Here is a 19198-nt window from a genome sequence, read left to right as displayed (position 1 = left end):
TACATTGGAACATTTGTGACGATAGCCACTTAAGTAGTTCAGAAAAAAAAATGGCTTCGTAACCAGGGAAGGAATATTTGTCCAACTGTCCGATGAAGTGAAACAAAACCCAAGCCGCTTGTAAGCTTTAATGAAAGGTGTATTTGATTTTGATTTGAGCAAAGGCCATCATCGACCACTTCCAAATGTCTTATTCCACTCCTCATACAGCTCCAGGTCCTTGGATGAGACGCTGGGTCGCACGGTCTTCAGAGCGTCTTGGAAGTCGCCGTAGAGGATCGGCCGTACCTGATCGGCCGTGATGGTGGCGATGTCGTCCAGCCGGATGCTGCGAATGGGTCCCAAGGCCGCCTCTCGGCACAGTTGCGTCATGTCTGCCCCGGAGAAGCCGTCCGTGTTGGCTACGATGCCTTCCAGCTCTTCCGCTATCAGCTGGTTCTTCTCTCGAGACATGAGGTTGGTGACTATCTGCTGCCGGGCGGGGCCCTCGGGGAGGGGGATGTACAACCTCTTGGCCAGGCGACGACGGGCGGCCTCGTCTATTTCCTGAGGTCGGTTGGTGGCCCCCACCACCAGGATGCGGTCTTCCGCTGCCGTGGTAGCCCCATCCAGCTGAACCAGAAACTCCGTCTTGATTCTGCGTGACGAATCGTGCTCGCCGTCAGTGCGTTGGGACAACAGCGAGTCGATTTCATCGATGAAAATCACAGCGGGCTGGTGACAGCGGGCGATGGCGAACAAGGCCCGCACCATTTTTTCACCCTCCCCCACCCATTTGGACGTGAGCGATGACGCGCTGATGCTGAAGAACGTCGCTCCTGACTGGCAGGCGATGCATTTGCCTATCAACGTCTTCCCGGTCCCCGGGGGTCCAAACAGGAGTATTCCCTTAGGTGGACCCCGAAGGCCTGTAAAGATGTCAGGTCTCAACATTGGCCAAACGACAATCTCCTTGATGGTGGTCTTAGCAAACTCCAGGCCTGCTATGTCCTCCCACACCACAGGGGGGCCGTGGTCCATGATCTCACTCATGATCAATTCCACTATTTTGGGCTCAAAGTTTTTCAGTCGTTCATCCAGAATCTGAGGTTGCTGATTGGAGTCGGGTCTTGACGCTCCCTCCTCTTCGCCCTGCCGCGGCATAGGAGACACAAATTTCGAAAAAGCCCCTCGAGGCCTGTTGGCTCCCAGGGATTTTTTCACAGGTGCTACAGCGGCAGAAGTTGCTCCTCTTTGGGGCTGATTGGAATGTTTCTTGTGTTGCTCCACAATGAGCTGCTCACGGGCCGATTTGAAGTTACACGGAGGTCTTAAGTCAGCCCCTGCTTGTGTCCCCCTGCCTTCACTTGCGTCGGGGTTGTAAAAAGTCTTCCGTTTGGATGGATTGGAGGTAGAAAATAAACCGGATTGATAGTTGCTCTGAGGGGGACCTGACGAAGGATGACTAAACACCGGCTGGACTCTCGTGTTTGAACTGGAAGATGAGTAGATATTATCCAACGTTCCCTCAGACGTTTGAGGTCTATCCGCAGAAACAGCGGCTGTGTTATCAACCTCTACTTTGGCTCGTGGTGGCCAATTAGTTCTGAAGGCCGTGCCTTCTGACTTGCCAGCAGCGGTGGAAGCAGACAAGGAGCTGCTGATGCTGCTGCTGCTCTCTGCTCCAACAGATATGCTAACATCTGCTGGTGCCACTAGGGAGTCTTCTCCCCCTGCCCTCGCTCGAATCATATTCTGCACGCAGGGCAAGTCGAGCACACGTTCCACGGCGAGGGACGATTCCCATTTGTCGCTGTGGTTCTTCTGATTACGGGCCAGATGAAGCGCGCTCTCTGCATAGTTGTTAAGCCCCGCGCGAGGGTCATCCGAGTCCAGGACTGCAGCATAGCGCTCCGAGTAGGTCCTGAGCAGGTTGCCCGTGGCGGCCTCTGAGAGGTGGGAACTTGCCCATGCATACTGAATGGCGAGGATGTGGGCCCGGTAGGCATCGGCCGTCTGTTCAGGTGTACCATTGCCAGATGAAATGTCAAAGGACCTCCTCTGCCATTCGTCCAGGTGTGCGTCACTCATGCCTGGGCTGTTCCAGCCTGGTGAAGAAGATGAGGCAAAAGTCATGAAAAATGCAAAACCTGTGCAACAAACACGGTTGCATGTAACCTGCAGCTTTATGATACTGCAAACATAACGCAACCCAATTCATTTCATTTCTTTTCAATTATATATCAACGACATACGTCAATATGGCACGTGCAATTTGTCTTAACTTAAAAGGCATGCAACGCAAAGCCAGCAATCTCGCTTACTATTGACGGTATGCTCTCACGACTTTGTTACGAAAGATCTTTCTCAAACAAGCTAGTATTTGGTACGAAACGTACAGTTTGAAACGTACGTTTGCAAAACTATTTGTTCCCGCCACCATTCGCTTCCTGTACCGCCCAACTTCCGGTCGTGTTGAATATTTTTGTTTTTTATCCCCAGAACCAAACCGACAGTAAACGCTAAACAACACAATTTAATGGGAAAATTATGTTGAAAAAAAATCGAAGATGAGGAAAGTAGGTACTCGCCCCACAAAACACACACTTCTAATATAACGTCGAAACTTTCAGCATCACCTCGAGGAAGCACAAATCACCCAGCCGACTAATTTACTCACAATCAATACATCATTTTGTGCACTTACCAAAGCACGCCAAATGTCAAACTTGTTTTGAAGTTACAATCACCGTTGGCATCTGTTTCCGGAAATCTGTAGTGCCATCTTGTGTTGGAAAGAGGATAAAGCAGTTTTAAATGTTCTTGACCCCCTTTCCCGTTGCATTCTGGGAATTAAAGTGTATCGGACGTCAAACATCCGCTTTTAAACTAACCAACGAAGAATATTCTTTTGAAAATACGTCATGCATGTATAGAAATGTTTCATACATCACTTTTATGATATTTATAAGAGTCCTAACAAAGGTTTACTTGCATTTAAGGATTTTAAATGCAAGTACACAAACTACACTAACCATAACCTCGGGAGCTTTAGTCCATCGCGAGGAGACATCTTCAGAATAAGAACGCATGTCGTTGTTGAGTCAATAAACACTCCTTTTGATAGCCTGTACAGAAATAGCCATTTAGTCGGCTTTTATAGTTTCTAATGATTTATTCAGGATTGCATCATTTTGAAAATGAAGTCGGACAATTTAGCAGCAGACCATTGAGTCCAAAACCGGATGCTGACAGGCCCATAGTCTTTGGAACTGCTGTCTACTCCCAGCGGACCCATGTTACTGGACACTTCTGGGGCGATGCCTATTGAGTAAAAAAACGTTGTTGTTGTTTTTTTGCATATAACTATTTGTTGTAATGTAGTGGCGACATGTCTGCATTTGGCAGTGATCCTCTGATTCTGTTGTGAAGTGAACGTCTGGACTGGATATGACTGACTCATCATCACCATGGCCCGATCAGAGGAGATAACGCTTGACCCTCTTGCCCACCAGACAAGTAATTCTCTAGCAAGAAAAGTTCTTTAGGTTTAATTTTCCTATTTGCATCCATCGTGGGGACATGGCCTCGCAGATGTACACTTTTGTTACCCGGGACGACAACAGCACCGTTTATGCAGAAGTTTCCAAAATCCTCCTTTCTACTGGCCAGTGGAGGAGATTGAAAAGAGACAATCCCAGATTTAATTTGATGCTCGGTGAACGGAACAGACTACCGTATGGCCGTCTAGGTAATGTATGTTGTTTTTTTTTGTTGCTGAAAACGGAATCTGCATGTTGTTGTCCACCCAGCCACCCACGAGACAGCTGCAGTGACTGCTGCAGGGCTGCCTGCGTCATGTGGAGGGAGGATCAGTGCTTCCACCCGTGCACCTCAGTTATTGTGCAATTTGATTGACATTCCACCCTTTTTACTGGGACTTTCCCATAGGTCACGAACCAGGACTGGTGCAACTGGTCAATTACTACAGAGGGGCAGACAAGCTTTGCAGGAAGGCGTCTTTAGTCAAGTATGTCGCCTCTAGATTTTTATTTGCCTCGTTGAATTTACCATTGCGTTTTTGTTCCGCTCATGAATTATTCAAAGGATTTACATGAGCTAATTGTCAATTATCTTTGGAATCATCAGGCTAATAAAGACCAGCCCAGAGCTTTCCGATTCGCCCAACTGGTTCCCGGAATCCTACATCATTTATCCCACCAACCTCAACACTCCTGTGGCTCCTGCTACAAATGGCCTCAGCCATCTGAAGAGCAATCCTAAAACGGACGAGCGAGAAGTTTTCTTGGCTTCCTATCATTCCAAAAAAGAAAGTGGAGAAGGGACAGTGTGGATCGCCAAGTCATCTGCTGGAGCTAAAGGTCGAATATACACCATGCATTTGTCTGATACAATTTTATCAATACTCTATAAACCTTTGGTAAAAAAAAAGTGTTTTCCTGCCAGCACGAATCCGCCAAAATAATCTTAATATTAAACTAACTTGCACCTCCTCAGCTATATTTGACTTCTAACTAGCTTAAGTCCTTCCAGGCCGTTCAGAAGAACTTTTTTTCTTCCAACAGGTGCCGGTATTCTGATTTCGCACGATGCTAACCAACTACTGGACTACATTGACAATCAAGGACAGGTTCATGTTATTCAGAAATACCTGGAGAAACCTTTACTTCTGCAGCCAGGGCATCGGAAATTTGACATCAGGCAAGTTTGTTCGTGAAACTCGCAAAGTCTTTGCGACTCCGCACTCATCATTTCTGATCTGCTTTTACCAGGAGCTGGGTCCTCGTGGACCAGCATTACAACATCTATTTGTATCGAGAGGGCGTGCTGCGGACTTCCTCGGAGCCGTACAACAGCTCGGACCTCCAGGACATGACCAGCCACCTGACTAACCACTGCATCCAGGAGGAGTACTCCCAGAACTACGGGCGCTACGAGGAAGGGAACGAGATGTTCTTTGACGAGTTTCGTCTCTACCTGCTCAACACTCATAATGTCACCCTGGAGTCCACCATATTACCTCAGATTAAACAAATCATCAAGTAGGTCTTAGTGTTTTGCTTTCATGGTTTTGGATCACACACTCGCATAACCCGTGTCGTGTAACCATCGATCATTTAAACACACATGGGGTGGAAAATGCCGGAGGCTGAAATCATTCATTTTGTGTTCGGGCAGCGGGCTTGTCAATTTGGAAAGAGGCTGGTCCATTTTTAAAATCCTGTATATATTGCTCAATCAGTGAAATAATGATCATAATCATGAAGGTTTTTTTTCCAGGAGCTGTCTGTCATGCATCGAACCGGCGATTAGCACCAAGCATCTCTCCTACCAGAGCTTCCAGCTGTTTGGATTTGACTTCATGGTGGACGTGAACTTCAAAGTGTGGCTCATCGAGATCAACGGAGCGCCAGCTTGTGCACAGTCAGTATTAAAAAAGGGAAAAAATGCATTTTCACAAAGCGTCATGAGCTTCACTCCATTGGACATGCTTTTTTACATGAGTCATATCATTCCAAAGTTCTCTTCAGTTTACTGACACTCGCTATGTGGCTCCTCTAGGAAGCTGTACCCAGAACTGTGTCAAGGGATAGTGGACGTGGCCATTTCCAGCGTCTTCACCCTGAACAATAGCGGCGACACCGCATCGTCTTCGCCATATTCTTCCTCTCCATCCACCCTGTTCTCCACCAACGTTTGCTCCTCCCCCAAACTGAGAGGACCGCTTCACGTCGGCCCTTTTACCCGACTTTAAGCACAAGGCCAATATTGCCACTACTGGGGGGAACATGAATTGTATTCTGAGCATTTATCGTACCTCCTCTTTTCCGCATGCGTGTATTTGATCTGCAGATGGTGTACTGTATTTGTTTTCTCTTTGGAACAAAACAAAAAACTTTCCCTGAGTGTACATTAGGGACCGTATTTCATCCTTTCCTCCCCTGATAGATAGTTGGGGGGGTTTTTGAGAAAGTGTAGATGCTCAAGACGAAACTTGTGCCTTACATTTCCAGCCATGCATCTGCTAACGTATCAAGCCACTTCCTTTTTTTCTGGAACCGCGTGAGGAGATTCACGTTACTGAGGAAGACGCCCATCAAGGTTATTACAACTCGTAGATCCCCTTCTCACACGAGCTCCAATCAAATTCAACAGTTACTTCTCTCACTAATTATTCGTTTTAAAAAAATAACATTTAGTTGCTACGTCACTTTGCTGATTTCCTATTTCTAATCTATTTTAAGATCTCATGTTCATGTCTGCTATTTTTTTGAGTTATTGTTTCTTAGGTCAACAATGTATTTAAGTCATAGAGTCTTTTTGTTTATTGTGAGGAATAGAGATTGCTATTTGGGCCCCATCATCCAGAATGTCTGGATCCTACTGAGTTATTCATGATGTTGCAGATTTGTTCATCAATGACAAGATGCAATGAATCCATTCTTGTATTATTGTAGTCGTCGAAAAGCTCTACTATGACAGGCTAAGCACAGAGAGGCTTTTAATTGTGTTTTTGGTAATTCATTGGAAACTAATATGATAGTTGATTTTTTTTTTGGTTTTGTTTAGGAAAAACATTTTTTTTTTTTTTGCATTAGGCAAAACGTGCCTTAGTCATCAAAACCTTAAATTTGTGTTGTTTTTGAAATTGTGCATCCAACCCGTTGAACTGTTGTGACAAGTTTTGGATTTCTTCATCCCAACCAAAGATGACATGATGCTGTATATTAAATCGATTGTCCAGTCTTGTGCTGTAAATTGAATGAACCAATGGACTCATCTGAAATTGACTGTCATAGGTGTGGTGTTGTTTTTCAAATGTTGCATGGTAGTATGTCAAACTGTGTTGCAAGAATAAATATATGACCCGCGCATATGCCTCTGTCATTTTCACAACTAAAAGATGCGGGACATTAAATCATATAAAAAGCACCAGCAACAGGCCTTGTTGGTTGTTGATGCAAAAAAACTGCATACAAATTTGAACAGCTCATTTAGAACCAGTAGATGGCGCAATATTTCCCTTTGGTGACGTCACATGAATTGACGCCAAAACCACTACTCGAGCTCTCGTCTCTCGCCGGGTGTGGTGGCGCACGCCTGTAATCCAAGTTACCGGGTGGCTGAGGCTGGAGGATCGATTGAGTTCAGGGGTTCTGAGCTGCAGCGGGCTATGTCGAGCGGGTGTCCGCGCTAAGTTCGGTATCGATATGGTGATCCGGGGGGAGCCCGGGACCACCAGGTCGCCTAAAGAGGGGTGCACCGGCCCAGGTCGGAAACGGAGCAGGTCAAATCCCCCGTATCGCCCAGTAGCGGGATCGCGCCTGTGAATAGACCCTGCAGTGCAGCCTGAGCAATACGGCGAGACACAGTCTTTTATAAGTCATCCCTGTAAATAACAACTCATATTCAATTTATAGCATTGCACAAACTTCCAAATGCTCAAGTTTTTTCCTTACAAGGCATAGTTGACGTTTATAAAACCCACAAGGGAAGTTACGGTGCAGTTGGTAGGCTATAAAAACTGAATCGCTCCTTTAGAACCACTAGATGGCGCAATATTTCCCTTTGGTGACGTCACATGAATTGACGCCAAAACCTTTACTCGAGCTGTCTTTTCTCGCCGGGTGTGGTGGCGCACGCCTGTAATCCCAGTTACCGGGGAGGCTGAGGCTGGAGGATCGATTGAGTTCAGGGGTTCTGAGCTGCAGCGGGCTATGTCGAGCGGGTGTCCGCGCTAAGTTCGGTATCGATATGGTGATCCGGGGGGAGCCCGGGATCACCAGGTCGCCTAAGGAGGGGTGCACCGGCCCAGGTCGGAAACGGAGCAGGTCAAATCCCCCGTATCGCCCAGTAGCGGGTTCGCGCCTGTGAATAGTTCCTGCAGAGCAGCCTGAGCAATACAGCGAGACACAGTCTTTTTTTTCTATCTTATTTCTCTTCACTAAAACGACACACAAGAATGCACGTGATATATTTACATCAATAAAGCTTTTTGCGTTCCATTTCTTTGTTCACAAATGTCTGTTTTTGTATGTCTTACACTGCCTCCTACTGGAAAACAAACGCAACTACACAGAATAAGACTAGACAAATGAATACAAATTCAAATCAATGCATGAGTGCTTTTATAATGTGTGGTGAAAATAGTTTGTATCCTTTTTAGCAATTAGAAAAAAAGTTCAAAATGAGCCATTCTGTTCCAATCTATTCCCTGCGGCGTTTAGAATGCACGTGACCAATGACCGCTGACTTCTGGCACGGTATACAGTACCGTCTTCCCCCAGAAGGAGGCAGTGTTGGGCAAACAAACTTGAGCATATGAAAGTTTGTGCAAAAGACTGTCTCGCTGTATTGCTCAGGCATACAAATCATCTAAAGTCTTTATAGCATAAGGTGACTGAAAATAGAAAAAAATAATCCTTTTATTTTGACGGGTTTCTCTTCTCATTAAGGTGCTGGAAGCTTTTGATTGAGGAAAACTAAGAACAAACAAGCAAAAGCAACTAAAAATGTTGGCAGTGGGAATTTCTTCAGCGGGGGAAATGATGAAACACATGATTAAAATCGACCTGTCCACATTTACTTTCTAAATAGTATTCCACAACCACTGCACACAAAAACTGGAATATTACTAGCGTTGTGCTTCTCTTGTACTGGCTCAAGTACATCCTGATCAATTTGTCCATCAGTCTCTATTGACTCCAAAATATCCTGCTCAATGAGTCCATCATCTGCTGAGTCACTACTCCTCCATTGTCTCATAGGTGCTACTCTATCAGAGGAGCACGTTGAGTGCAAAATGAGGTTGTAGGAAGGCTTGTCCTCGTCCTCGCTGTCTGAGATGAGCTCTTCTTCGAATCCTTCGATCGGGCAAACCAGCATCTGATCAAAAGCGTTGTCCACACTGAAAGCAAGCAATCATTCAGAAATGCAGCTTTGCCTTTTTCTTCAAATGTTTCTTTTGAGTATTTTTCCCCTCAATGGACTTACTAGGAGCTTGTGTGACTCTCATGAACCAGATGAGCCATGGAGACATAGCGATGCTTGAGAGCCTCCGCCGGAGCGATTCTTCTCTCAGCTTGAATGCTTAGAAGACTTTTTAGAAAGCTAACAAATTCATTTTGATCTTCAAATTCGCTGAACACCTCTTTTGCATCCTCTCGGCTCTGCTGAGTGTCAAAGAAAGATGGCCGATCCAGTTATGGACTACAGTATGAAGAGCTCTTTTCTAAAACGAGAGCAACTGATTGATCAAAATGGACCTTGCCATGTCATTGGGGAATGAGTTTTTTATTTTTTTTTAAATCTCTTTTAGAACATGTTCACACTGAGGAAACAAGTTATTTTAAAATGAGTATTTGTAAAACACGCAAGTCCATTTTCTTATCATGAACAAATTCTTTATCGACACGAGTTTGGAGCATTTTGGAAAAGAGTTCTTTGCATTGGAACAAGTCATGTATTTTTACCCCCCCAAAAATGGAGCACTTACAGTTTTAATTGCATCCAGAGATTTTAATCGTATCTTCCATGTTTTTGTCACTTCTCCGTTCGAAAGCTTATATTCATCTGGAGTCTTGAGGAGAAAAAAAAAAAAAAAATCAAACAGAAATTCTAAATTCAAGAACAGTTCTGCATTATTACCTTTAGCTTCCACTGTTCAAAGTTCAAGTGGGTAAAATACTTTTGACTGTATTTGCCTGCTAGGAGGAGCGAGTCAGGTGGCTGCCCTCGTATTTGCACGATGGTTTTCATCTTGGGAGAGAGCAATAACATGATGGATGTCACTGTCTTATCTCCTAACTTTACCTTCCCTTTTATTTACCATCTGGTACTCGCAATTTGTTGCAAAAAGGTGCTGGCCTATGTGCAAAAAAGTCAGAGCGCAACCAAGGCCCCACATGTCCACTTGCTCAGAGAATGGGAGGCCAAGAGTAACCTCGGGTGCTCTGTTTGTAAAAAGAGCAGAAACAAAAGTACTTTTTTCACATCATCTTTGACAAATGGGGAAAAAAATATATCCAGTAGGATAATCTAAGATTTCAAAGTTAAAAACTGGGCTGTTTTTTTTTTTTCTATTATTGCTATGATGGCTTTTTAAAATATTGTAGATAAAAAAAAAAAAAAAATTCAACCTTGACCTTTGAGGTTTCATTGTAAGAAAGTGCAAGAAGAATGAACCCTACCGGTACCCCATAGGCTGTATGGTCATTCCAAGGGTGACTGCAGAGGTCTGGATGGAGCAGCCAAAATCGATTAACTTAACCCTGAATGGCTCACATGAATGATTCACCAGCATGATGTTGTCAGGCTTCAAGTCAGCGTGAATGATTTGGATACCTTTCAGAGCCTCGAAGGCCGTAAGCAACTGCATGATAATAAGAAGGAAAGTAAACTCACATGCAATCTTTGGACCCTTATTAAAAAAAGAAAGACTTTACCTGATGCGCGATGGGCCGTATCTCACTGACAGACAAGGGCTTCTTTCGTTTCTTGACAACAAAATCGAAAAGGCTCATGTCGAGCATTTCAAAAGCCAAACATGTATAGCCTTCATGCTCAAAGTTTTCAATAAACTTCACAATACTCTTTTTGACCGGGTCCAAAACACTCACTATCTCAAGCATTTTGATCTACGGAGAAAACCACACAAATGAGTGACAGACACGGGAGCTCTTCATTAGGTAATAGATGTTTTTTTTATATATACCTCCATTTTGGAGATCACATTTGATTTGGTTTTAAGGACTTTGAGGGCGACGGTCTGTGACGTGTCTAAGTTTACACACTGGGCAACTTTACCAAAGCTTCCTTCACCGATTACGTCTTTAAGCAGGTAAGTACTTGTTTTACTACTTAGGATGTTCGATTGGAGCTTTTCAAATGGTTCCGTTTTTTTCTTCTGATCTGCAAATGACAATAAATGTATCAATTAGAGTCATTCATGACTGACACCCGATGCTGAATCACCTACCGCTGGTTTCACTTGAGTGTTGAATCTTTGAGTTTACGCCCATTGCCATTTTTTTTATTACATTAAAAAAAATAAAAATAAAAACAAAATTGCACACTCCCTTGCGTCTCTCAACACCATAACCACTCTATGATGTCAGGCCATGTGACTGTGGATGTGACGTCATAATCCATGATGACGCTTACAAGTGAAATGTGCGTGTTGTCATTGAAAAAAAAAAAAATCTAGGAAGTTCCGAGAATTCTAGGAAAATCTAGGAAGTCCCTATCCACTCCCAACTGCAAATGCATTTAGAATACATTGATGACATTTTTAGCACTTGATAAAGATTTCAATTCAGAAGACCCTCAGCTGTTGCCTCTAATTTAGTTGCACCAAAATGTCTTCCAGGTCCAATACAGTGGAAAGTGTATAGTCAGGTGTGACTGAACCAACAGGTACAGCATCACCTGTACTGTTAACCCAAAGTGTGGCCCGTACTTGTGCATTGAACCCTCCCTGGATGTCAGTGTCCAGTGAGTCTCCAACCATGATACAGTCCTGGGCTTCCACCTGCAGCAGGTCAAAACACAGTCGAAAGATGGAAGGCTGAGGTTTCTGCTCAGCATAATCTCCCCCGACCACAATCTTATCGAAAAAACCTTCGCAAGCCGCCGCCTTCACTTTTTCCTTTTGTGTTTGAGAATTGCCGTTGGTCAGGAGAAGCAGCTTGTATTTTCTCCTAAGTCGTTTCAGAAGATCGGAGATCTCAGGGGACAGACCAATCAGCTCCAGTCGACTAGTTTTCCATAAGTAGTAGCACTGAGCTGCCAGGGAAGGTGTTGAACTCTCCACACTTTCCTTAATGCTGTCTTCCCAGTGACCCACCCGAACTTCATCTATAGATCTGCCAGCTGAAGGGTCAAACTTTTCATGGAGAAGTTTCTGCTTGAACTTGTCACAAATCTGGGTGGTGACATCATCATCAAGTTCTAGTGAGGTCTTCAAAAGTTCATAGGTCTATAAAAAACAAGAGTATTTCGATTACAACATGCAAGTCAACTCTAAAAATCTGCAGAAATTAAGAATTTTGGGGAAACAATTTTGACAGTAGTTGCATTTAATCAAGCATTGGCAATTAATCAAGAATATACTTATACCACCTTTTGCATCGCAAATTGATTTGCGCGATTAGTTTCGATAAGCGTGTTGTCCAAGTCAAACAATATAGCTTTGATAGAGAAACCGTCCATTGCTGACACTTCGACAACACGGAAGGAAGCAAGCCTGAATGGGTTGCGCAAGTCTACAAACGCTACGCATACTGGGAATTGGAGTTTTGACGGAAATAAAGCGCACTTGCAATTTACATCCACTGGAGGGCGCTAATAAACCAAAATGGCTATTATTCATCATTCAATCGCACTATCCTTTTTTAAATCAATTATTGCAACACGTATTGGTTTGATAGTGTCAACACAATCACAGTTTAAGTCTTAATCTACAGGATGTTTCCAATTTTTACATTTCCTGAATAGTAGATTCATACTTTTATTATTATTAGAATTATTGATGGAATGATTTGGGTAAAAAAGTTGAACAAAACAGAACATTTAATGATTTTGATTTTTCAAAGTAGACAACTTTTGCTCAGATAACAGCACACACAACAGCTCGAGTAAAATCATGAAAGTCTGAAGTCTGGAAATAATGTTAGCAAACATGACTTTTTTTTTTTTTATCATACATCTGGTCTGTTATTCTGTGACACAGGCGTGCAAAATCAAAACATAGTTCAGTGGTTACGCAAGCGAGTCATTCTCACCTCTGGCAACTCGCCAAGGGTTCACACGGAACGTCGTGCAGGCCTTTTTGTCTCCCAAACCCAATCAGAACAGGCAACAAGCTCTTCTCACATTACCTGAGATCGTCCGTCCGTCCGTCCGTCGCTCAGGTGGTTGCGTGAGTGCTTCGAAAAATGCCACAGATCAGATACAAGCCAAGAAATAGCGAGAGAGGCCTCATTTGCTACTGTCTATCGACGCCTGGCTTTTGCACGCTAGGTGAGTTTGGCTCTAGTTAAGGAGCTGGCGTGCAACAACTCAAAATTCTTCAAAAGGATGTGAAACATTATAAGCGCACAAAGAGAGCTGGAATTCCAAAACGTTGTATGGATTCAAATTTCTTGAAATGACCTCACAGCACCTGTCATGAGCTCTCCATGGTTGGTTATCACAGGCACATCTCTTGTCTGTGGTTTCTATAAATAGCTTTCAAAGATAAACTCCATCTGGAATGGAAAGAAAAGTCAGCCCATGCCTCTTACGGGGTCTTATGCACGTACACACATTGGAGATCATATCAAGGACGGGAATGTATGAACTCAATAGAAAATGTTGATTTACCTCACGACATGGTAACGGGGAGAATGGAAACCTGCATGCACCAAACTGAAAAAAAAAAAAAAACATGATCTATGGTGCCTCTTTAGTTTGGTAACAAAACACTTTCTATCCAAAGATATGCTTATCTAAGATTTGTCTATGTTGCATGGCATGAAATGACACAATTTGGTGTTGGACCTGAACAATAATAGTTTTTGAAGTTCTTTTAAAATGCTCAGAATTTTGGAATGTCAAAATATTTAAAAGCAAAAAATGTTCATTGGCCTCATTCAGATTTAAAAGTAGCTGATTCATTCATATGCAATTTCGCAACTCCTTTACCTTAAAACTACAATGGATGAAAAAAAAGTCAGAAACATTTCCTGGAAGACTTTTTTGTCATAGGTGGAATATGAATAATAATGTGGCCTTTCTTTTGTTCTATTTTAGGTTTGTGAGGTAAGTGTTACAAAGACTTCCGTGTGGAAACTCTTGATATGTTTGCGTTTGACGCTTGATAGCGTGATTTGAAAATTGAGACGATCCCGTCATCATGTTTGTGGATTGCTCAATTGCTCAGCGCTTTGTAGTTGTGTTCGTCCAGAGATTTAGCTTCTGTCAAAGGACTTATTGATTCTAAATCTTCTGAGATTTGCAACTTTCAAATATTTGAAAAGTCATTTTAAGGCTCATCTCCAATCATGCATGTTTTGCATGTTTGATTTTACTTGTCAGGGTTAGACCCAAGGTTGAGGAAACAAAGAGTCCATCATTTATTTTTTTTATTTTTTTTTTCTCCGAGCTGTGTGATTGGCTCAGGGGATGCGATGCAGCGACGCTGGCAGCGGAAAGAACAGATGGCCTTTAGCTGTTAGGCTGACAGTTGCAGGTGCTGACGCTTCCCACCAAGTGCTTTCTTTTTTCCTTCGTCAAGGAGGGGTGATGATGACATGACATGCTCAATGTCAGTTGCTAAACTTTGGAAAAGGCATCCAGAGTCTGGACTTGACACACAGAAGACATGACGCCATATGGATGTTATGTATTGCTTCACCATGAGATCAGCCACCACGCAGCTTCAGTCATCATTTCACAATTCACCCCGAAGGAGACATTTTACATATTCATGATTTTTCAAAGTGTGTCGTGTGTAAACCGTGCCCGAAACTATAATTGCATTCCTGGAATAAAGATATTGAGTAAATTCTTTGGAACACAGATGATTGCTGTGTTTTATAAGCCTAATCTGGATTGGCTTTCTCAAGACAAGTATCATTTTACGAGCCTTTGTAGAAAGTCTGCAAGATGAGGTTAAATCACCGGCAATCTCTGCATTTGTTTCCAAATGATTATGATTTCAAAATTAAAATCGGGTTGCTTGGACCTCCAAATCAAAAAAAAAAATCCCAAATCTTCTTAATGCATTTGACAGTTGAACTGAAATGGTGCAAATGTGTGTTTTTTTTTAATTGAAAACACCAACATTTTTTTCCGTTTTTCATATCATTTCCACAACTTTAATCAATGGCATGAGAACATGATATGCATTGCTCAAAGTTACAACTCATTATTTGTTTCACACTGGAAATCCACACATAAATCTTGACATCAACTCAAGCTCAACAGTTACGTGACGCAACAGTCTCTTAATAGTCACCTCGAAGAGATCATTTATGGATATCACGCTACGTCTGCATACGCTCCCTTCTCACGGAAGAGGGAGGGAGGTGATCTTTCGTGAGAAGACACATGCAACATAGTTATGTGGCACACAGCGGCTGCATGCAACCATTGTGATGTAACAATGGCTCTCCGACAACTCATCTTACCTCCGAACAATCGTTTGCGCCAGCGATTGCAGAAGAACTCGTGTTTTTCGTGCACAATCTATAAAAGCATTTAGAAAACCGGTTTTTCCTAATTGCCCCCAAAAAAGCTGCTCGCATGCAAAGACTAGAAATGAAAAGGCATTGCGTGCATCTGCTACTACCACCTCGTCAGTCCAGTTTGGCCTCTTTTAGCGCAATCCATTACCTGCTCGAGAGGAATGTAAACTACAAAGAATGGAGATCACGTACAAAAGACAGTCTAGCGTGCTGGGAAGAACACAGGCATTTTTATGAATGGAAACGCTTCGTAAATCCTCGTCAAAGAAAAGGCATTGAGCAAATATATAAACATAGCAAAGAGCTGAGACGTTTTCTAGGTAGACACAAAAAAGTGGAACTATCTCCAATTTGTTTCTTTTCAAGCACCACCATGTTTTTTTGGTGCATGGACTATATTATCCCATCAAACATCTCAAACAGGCTCTCATTGTCAGAAGTTTGGGGTCATGCTGTCAATCCTGGGACAAGCAAGGGACACTAGGATGTCATTAGAATTCAGTCTGGGTTATTAGAGCATGTCTGCCTTTGTGCCTTCAAGCGCACAGGCACTGGCCAAGAATGGGAAGCTTCATACATTTCATCTCAATTGGACATGTCAGCACTTAAACATTCTGATCATAAATGGCCGTATGATGTTGATATTCTTTGAAAACAAAATATTGATGCTTCTTTTTGTAATATGGTGCAATTTGTGTTTGGAATGCTTGCTCCTTTTTCCCATCGATTGTCCAATTGTGCAAAGCCCCCATCCCTACCTCCACGTTGAAGAGCACTGACATTCACCCAATGTTATGGCAACAGGATCAGACGATCTCTCCGGCGGCTCATTAGCGGCCTCCAACTCCCGAGCTCACACCTGCAAGAGCAAGATGTCACAGTCCCGAACGGCATGAGGGGCTTCAGAGCTGACCCCAACGCCTCATTTGTTAGACAATACATTTCAACGTTCAAATATTTACAACTTCCACTCAATGAGATGGCAACATTTTACTGCAGCACGAGTTACGAGATGCTGCATTTTTTTTTCTTTTTTTTCATGAACTAACTTTGCATGAAAACTGCACCTTGGCCTTGAAGGTTTGGTTGCAGACAGGTTTCTTCTCCAATGTTTATACATGGACATACAATAAGTTGACATGCAATAACAAAAAGGAGAAATCCTACAATAATACATCATGCACTTGAAAATGAAACAAATGCAAGAAGCTCAAACATGAGAAGATGTAGTGAAATGTTTACCCCACCTGCGGCCGCGATGATGTCACGCTTGACTTCTGAATTGCAGAAATTTGAAGATGAATTCAGTCCAAAAAATCCAGCCATTCTTTTCCTTCAAAGTATAAAGACATGGAGAGAGCAAATATTAGCACAATCTGCCTTCAATTCCTTCTGCAGCAGCCAAATCCAAATCAGATCATCCCACTGTTGTGGCTGAGCATTTTATACACCCTTTGTTTTCACATGACTGGCAAAATAAGTCACACTTCAGAGGATAAACACTGCATTTGTTTGGGTTTCTCCAGCCATGAAACTTGAATACACAAGAGTGTTCACAAATGAATTGAACTTTTATTCTGAAGTCGAGTTTTTTGTTTCATGTTTGCCGTTTCCTTGAGATGTCCCATTGTAAATAACGATGGGCTCATGTGAAGCCCGCTACGTCGTAAAAAAAAAAAAAAGCACTAAGAAGCCTTTTCAATTCAAAGACTTAAGGTAGTTTATTGGAGAAAGAAAAGATAAACCATTAGGCTTTGGAGATGTTTTGTGTAATCCCGATAAAATAGCCTCCCTTGATGTATGAACTCATTTGTTCCATCTTGACTTTGTTTCTTGAACGAGAAAGCTTGGACGAGAAACTGCGTTTTCCAGGCTTGACTGTCTGTCATCGTTCCCATGGACTAAAAGTCCCACAGACAATGCGCGGGAGGGGCGACAGTCTCCTTTCCAATGTTCTCTCACCTCTGACCTCTCCCAAAGGGAAGGACGCAAACACTACCGAGAAGATCGTTACTGAGCTTGTGAGACTTTTAATGACGGGTCCCGTTTGGGTTAGAATAACAACACGCTCGTCAGATTGGACCTCAGCTGCTGTGTATCTCCAACCATGTATTCTATTGGAATTGGAATTTTATTGTATTGTATGGTATTGTAGTGTAAAACTATAAGGTGTTGGAAAAAAAGGTCATCCCTCTTGATGAAAGAATCAAAATGTATTCCACAGTCAGCAATGACATCACACGCTAGTTATTCCCCTTCAATTAGGCTGATAAAAACAATGATGGATGACAACGCTTGCTTGGCTGATGGCGGCAAAGAAGATGCAAATTGTGAGCAAATCCTTTTTAGCTGGCATGGATTTGAAATGCGCAGTCATGCGGTTAGACTCGTATTAAGCCCCCCATTCTTTGCAAAGAAGTAGCAAGAGTTCAACTGGATTGAAAAGGTTTTCCTCCAGTAAAACAAAACAAAAAAAGGCTGGCCTGCACTTCCATTTGCAATTCAAGGGGGAAAATGCCCTTTCAGTGTGACAACGGAGGGGAGATGCCTTCACGGGCTGCTGGTTACGCTTTGGCAAGGGCCTCAGTCGCACTTGGCCCAGACAAAAACCAAAGGAGAAAAAAAAGAAGAGCTACCTCATTGAATGCTTCGTTGAGCTGCAAGGTCATCGGGATTCTCATTAGCACCCATCTGCACAACTCGGAGAGCCAGTCGTTTATTTTCTGTAAAGAATAAAATAAGAGAGTGGAGGTCGCCGGAAAGCTTGCTACCCCGTATAGCAGTTTGCTTGTTGGAGAAAGTTTATTCATCTCTTCAAGCAAGTCATGAACAAAATGGCATTGCACACAAAAATAGTACAAAAATGCTTTTTTTAAATATTCTGTATAGGAATATTAAAGTTACAGGATAGGAAAATAGTATAGTCCATTTTCAAAAAGTGGATTGGGAAATAAATGCATACAATATAGCTTGAATTAGGCATGATGAGTGAGGAAGTGGAGATGGATTCATAATGCAGTCATTGGAAAAAAAAATGATCAAAAGCTATGATGTTGGTGGGAGAAAAAGCTACTTTGAGAAATAGGAATATTGATTAAATCAAGTAAATAAAAAAGGGAATCATATCAAAATAATCAAATATTGATAACCTTAAAAATGACAGGTATTCATCATTTTTTTTACTTCTTGCAGTTTCATTTAATTGTCCAAAACGTATTCATTGGTCTTTTTTTTCCCAGCGCAAACATTTATTTATCTCTAACCTTAACATAAGCCTTAGGAGTAATTTTATCCTTTCAAAAAAATATTATTGCATCAGTCTAATGGTAGGTGAGTAAAAATCACAAAGAATGGATCTTTTTTTATCTTTGTCATCCAATCTCATTTGAAAAGTTTTACATATTTTGAACTGGAGTTCCATTTGTCTAAAGTAGAGCTTTGTCATAATAAGCTGTCCCCAGAGGCGTACCATATTTGGTGAACATGTCAGTGTTGACACACGGATGGATGATGAAGCACATGTGCGTGCGTGACTACTTTACATGTTTTCCAAATCCTTCCGATACGAGGCCCCTGCCCTGTTGTTCCCCGCCCGTTCTCAGCATTGATGTGGATGGAGTGTGAGATAAGCTGAATAACTGCTCTGAGCTCACGTGTAGACTTCCACTTCAGACCTAAATCAAAAGTCATGGATGCCTTTCTATACTAAAACTCACTTTCTGCAGCTCCTCTGTGCGGGGGAAAAAAAAAATTCATTGGTGCAGGTGCAAATCATCACATGCACACACCTTCCTTCCTGCCAACTCCCTCCTCCCTGACCTCCATTCTCACTCACACGCGATGAGCAATTGAACTGTCAGTCACGTAGCAAAAGACTCAGCTTATTAGCATTGAGCAGCTTTCTTTGGTGGCTAACGGCGGCCGGCTACTGTCTGAGCAATTCCGCCGTGTGGATTAAGCAAATGTTCCAG

The 19198-nt window shown here is 42.7% G+C and overlaps 4 protein-coding genes and 2 non-coding genes across 12 annotated transcripts; 3 read left to right on the top strand and 3 right to left on the bottom strand.

The window, feature by feature from the left end:
* Positions 1-12: 12 nt before the first annotated feature.
* fignl1 (fidgetin-like 1) lies at positions 13-2961 on the bottom strand. 4 transcript variants are annotated; one of them, XM_085922424.1, is made up of 2 exons: positions 2687-2961; positions 13-2087 (listed from the first exon to the last, which is right to left on the bottom strand). In XM_085922424.1, the coding sequence occupies exon 2, from the start codon at positions 2068-2070 to the stop codon at positions 169-171; it is 1902 nt and encodes a 633-aa protein (XP_085778550.1). In that variant the 5' UTR covers positions 2071-2087; positions 2687-2961; the 3' UTR covers positions 13-168. The 4 variants fall into 4 exon arrangements, with proteins under 4 accessions (XP_085778550.1, XP_085778552.1, XP_085778551.1 ...); XM_085922426.1 differs by lacking the exon at positions 2687-2961 and adding an exon at positions 2619-2679; XM_085922425.1 differs by lacking the exon at positions 2687-2961 and adding an exon at positions 2393-2472.
* On the top strand, positions 2842-6873 carry ttl (tubulin tyrosine ligase). 2 transcript variants are annotated; one of them, XM_085922428.1, is made up of 8 exons: positions 2842-3310; positions 3388-3730; positions 3931-4009; positions 4129-4361; positions 4566-4701; positions 4773-5042; positions 5281-5424; positions 5563-6873. In XM_085922428.1, exons 2-8 carry the CDS (start codon positions 3562-3564, stop codon positions 5753-5755), a joined length of 1224 nt encoding a protein of 407 aa, XP_085778554.1. In that variant the 5' UTR covers positions 2842-3310; positions 3388-3561; the 3' UTR covers positions 5756-6873. The 2 variants fall into 2 exon arrangements, with proteins under 2 accessions (XP_085778554.1, XP_085778553.1); XM_085922427.1 differs by having other exon boundaries at positions 2842-3730.
* A 207-nt stretch (positions 6874-7080) lies between these two features.
* On the top strand, positions 7081-7379 carry LOC147049834 (signal recognition particle RNA). The gene has a single exon (XR_015067511.1).
* Positions 7380-7623: 244 nt separating this feature from the next.
* Positions 7624-7923, top strand: LOC147049833 (signal recognition particle RNA). The gene has a single exon (XR_015067510.1).
* A 508-nt stretch (positions 7924-8431) lies between these two features.
* On the bottom strand, positions 8432-11125 carry LOC147049832 (homeodomain-interacting protein kinase 1-like). 3 transcript variants are annotated; one of them, XM_085922083.1, is made up of 9 exons: positions 10979-11125; positions 10715-10911; positions 10446-10637; positions 10191-10372; positions 9830-9953; positions 9649-9759; positions 9497-9580; positions 8995-9173; positions 8432-8908 (listed from the first exon to the last, which is right to left on the bottom strand). In XM_085922083.1, the coding sequence occupies exons 1-9, from the start codon at positions 11025-11027 to the stop codon at positions 8584-8586; spliced, it is 1443 nt and encodes a 480-aa protein (XP_085778209.1). In that variant the 5' UTR covers positions 11028-11125; the 3' UTR covers positions 8432-8583. The 3 variants fall into 3 exon arrangements, with proteins under 3 accessions (XP_085778209.1, XP_085778210.1, XP_085778211.1); XM_085922084.1 differs by having other exon boundaries at positions 8995-9170; XM_085922085.1 differs by having other exon boundaries at positions 10197-10372.
* Positions 10659-12258, bottom strand: nanp (N-acetylneuraminic acid phosphatase). Its single transcript, XM_085923043.1, has 2 exons — positions 12121-12258; positions 10659-11977 (listed from the first exon to the last, which is right to left on the bottom strand). The coding sequence occupies exons 1-2, from the start codon at positions 12208-12210 to the stop codon at positions 11339-11341; spliced, it is 729 nt and encodes a 242-aa protein (XP_085779169.1). The 5' UTR covers positions 12211-12258; the 3' UTR covers positions 10659-11338.
* Positions 12259-19198: the final 6940 nt, after the last annotated feature.

Source organism: Syngnathus leptorhynchus, chromosome 10, assembly GCF_054491065.1.
Source record: "Syngnathus leptorhynchus isolate UIUO chromosome 10, UIUO_Slep, whole genome shotgun sequence".
NCBI classification, from domain to species: Eukaryota; Metazoa; Chordata; class Actinopteri; order Syngnathiformes; family Syngnathidae; genus Syngnathus; species Syngnathus leptorhynchus.
This window is presented reverse-complemented; position numbering and strand designations above follow the sequence as displayed.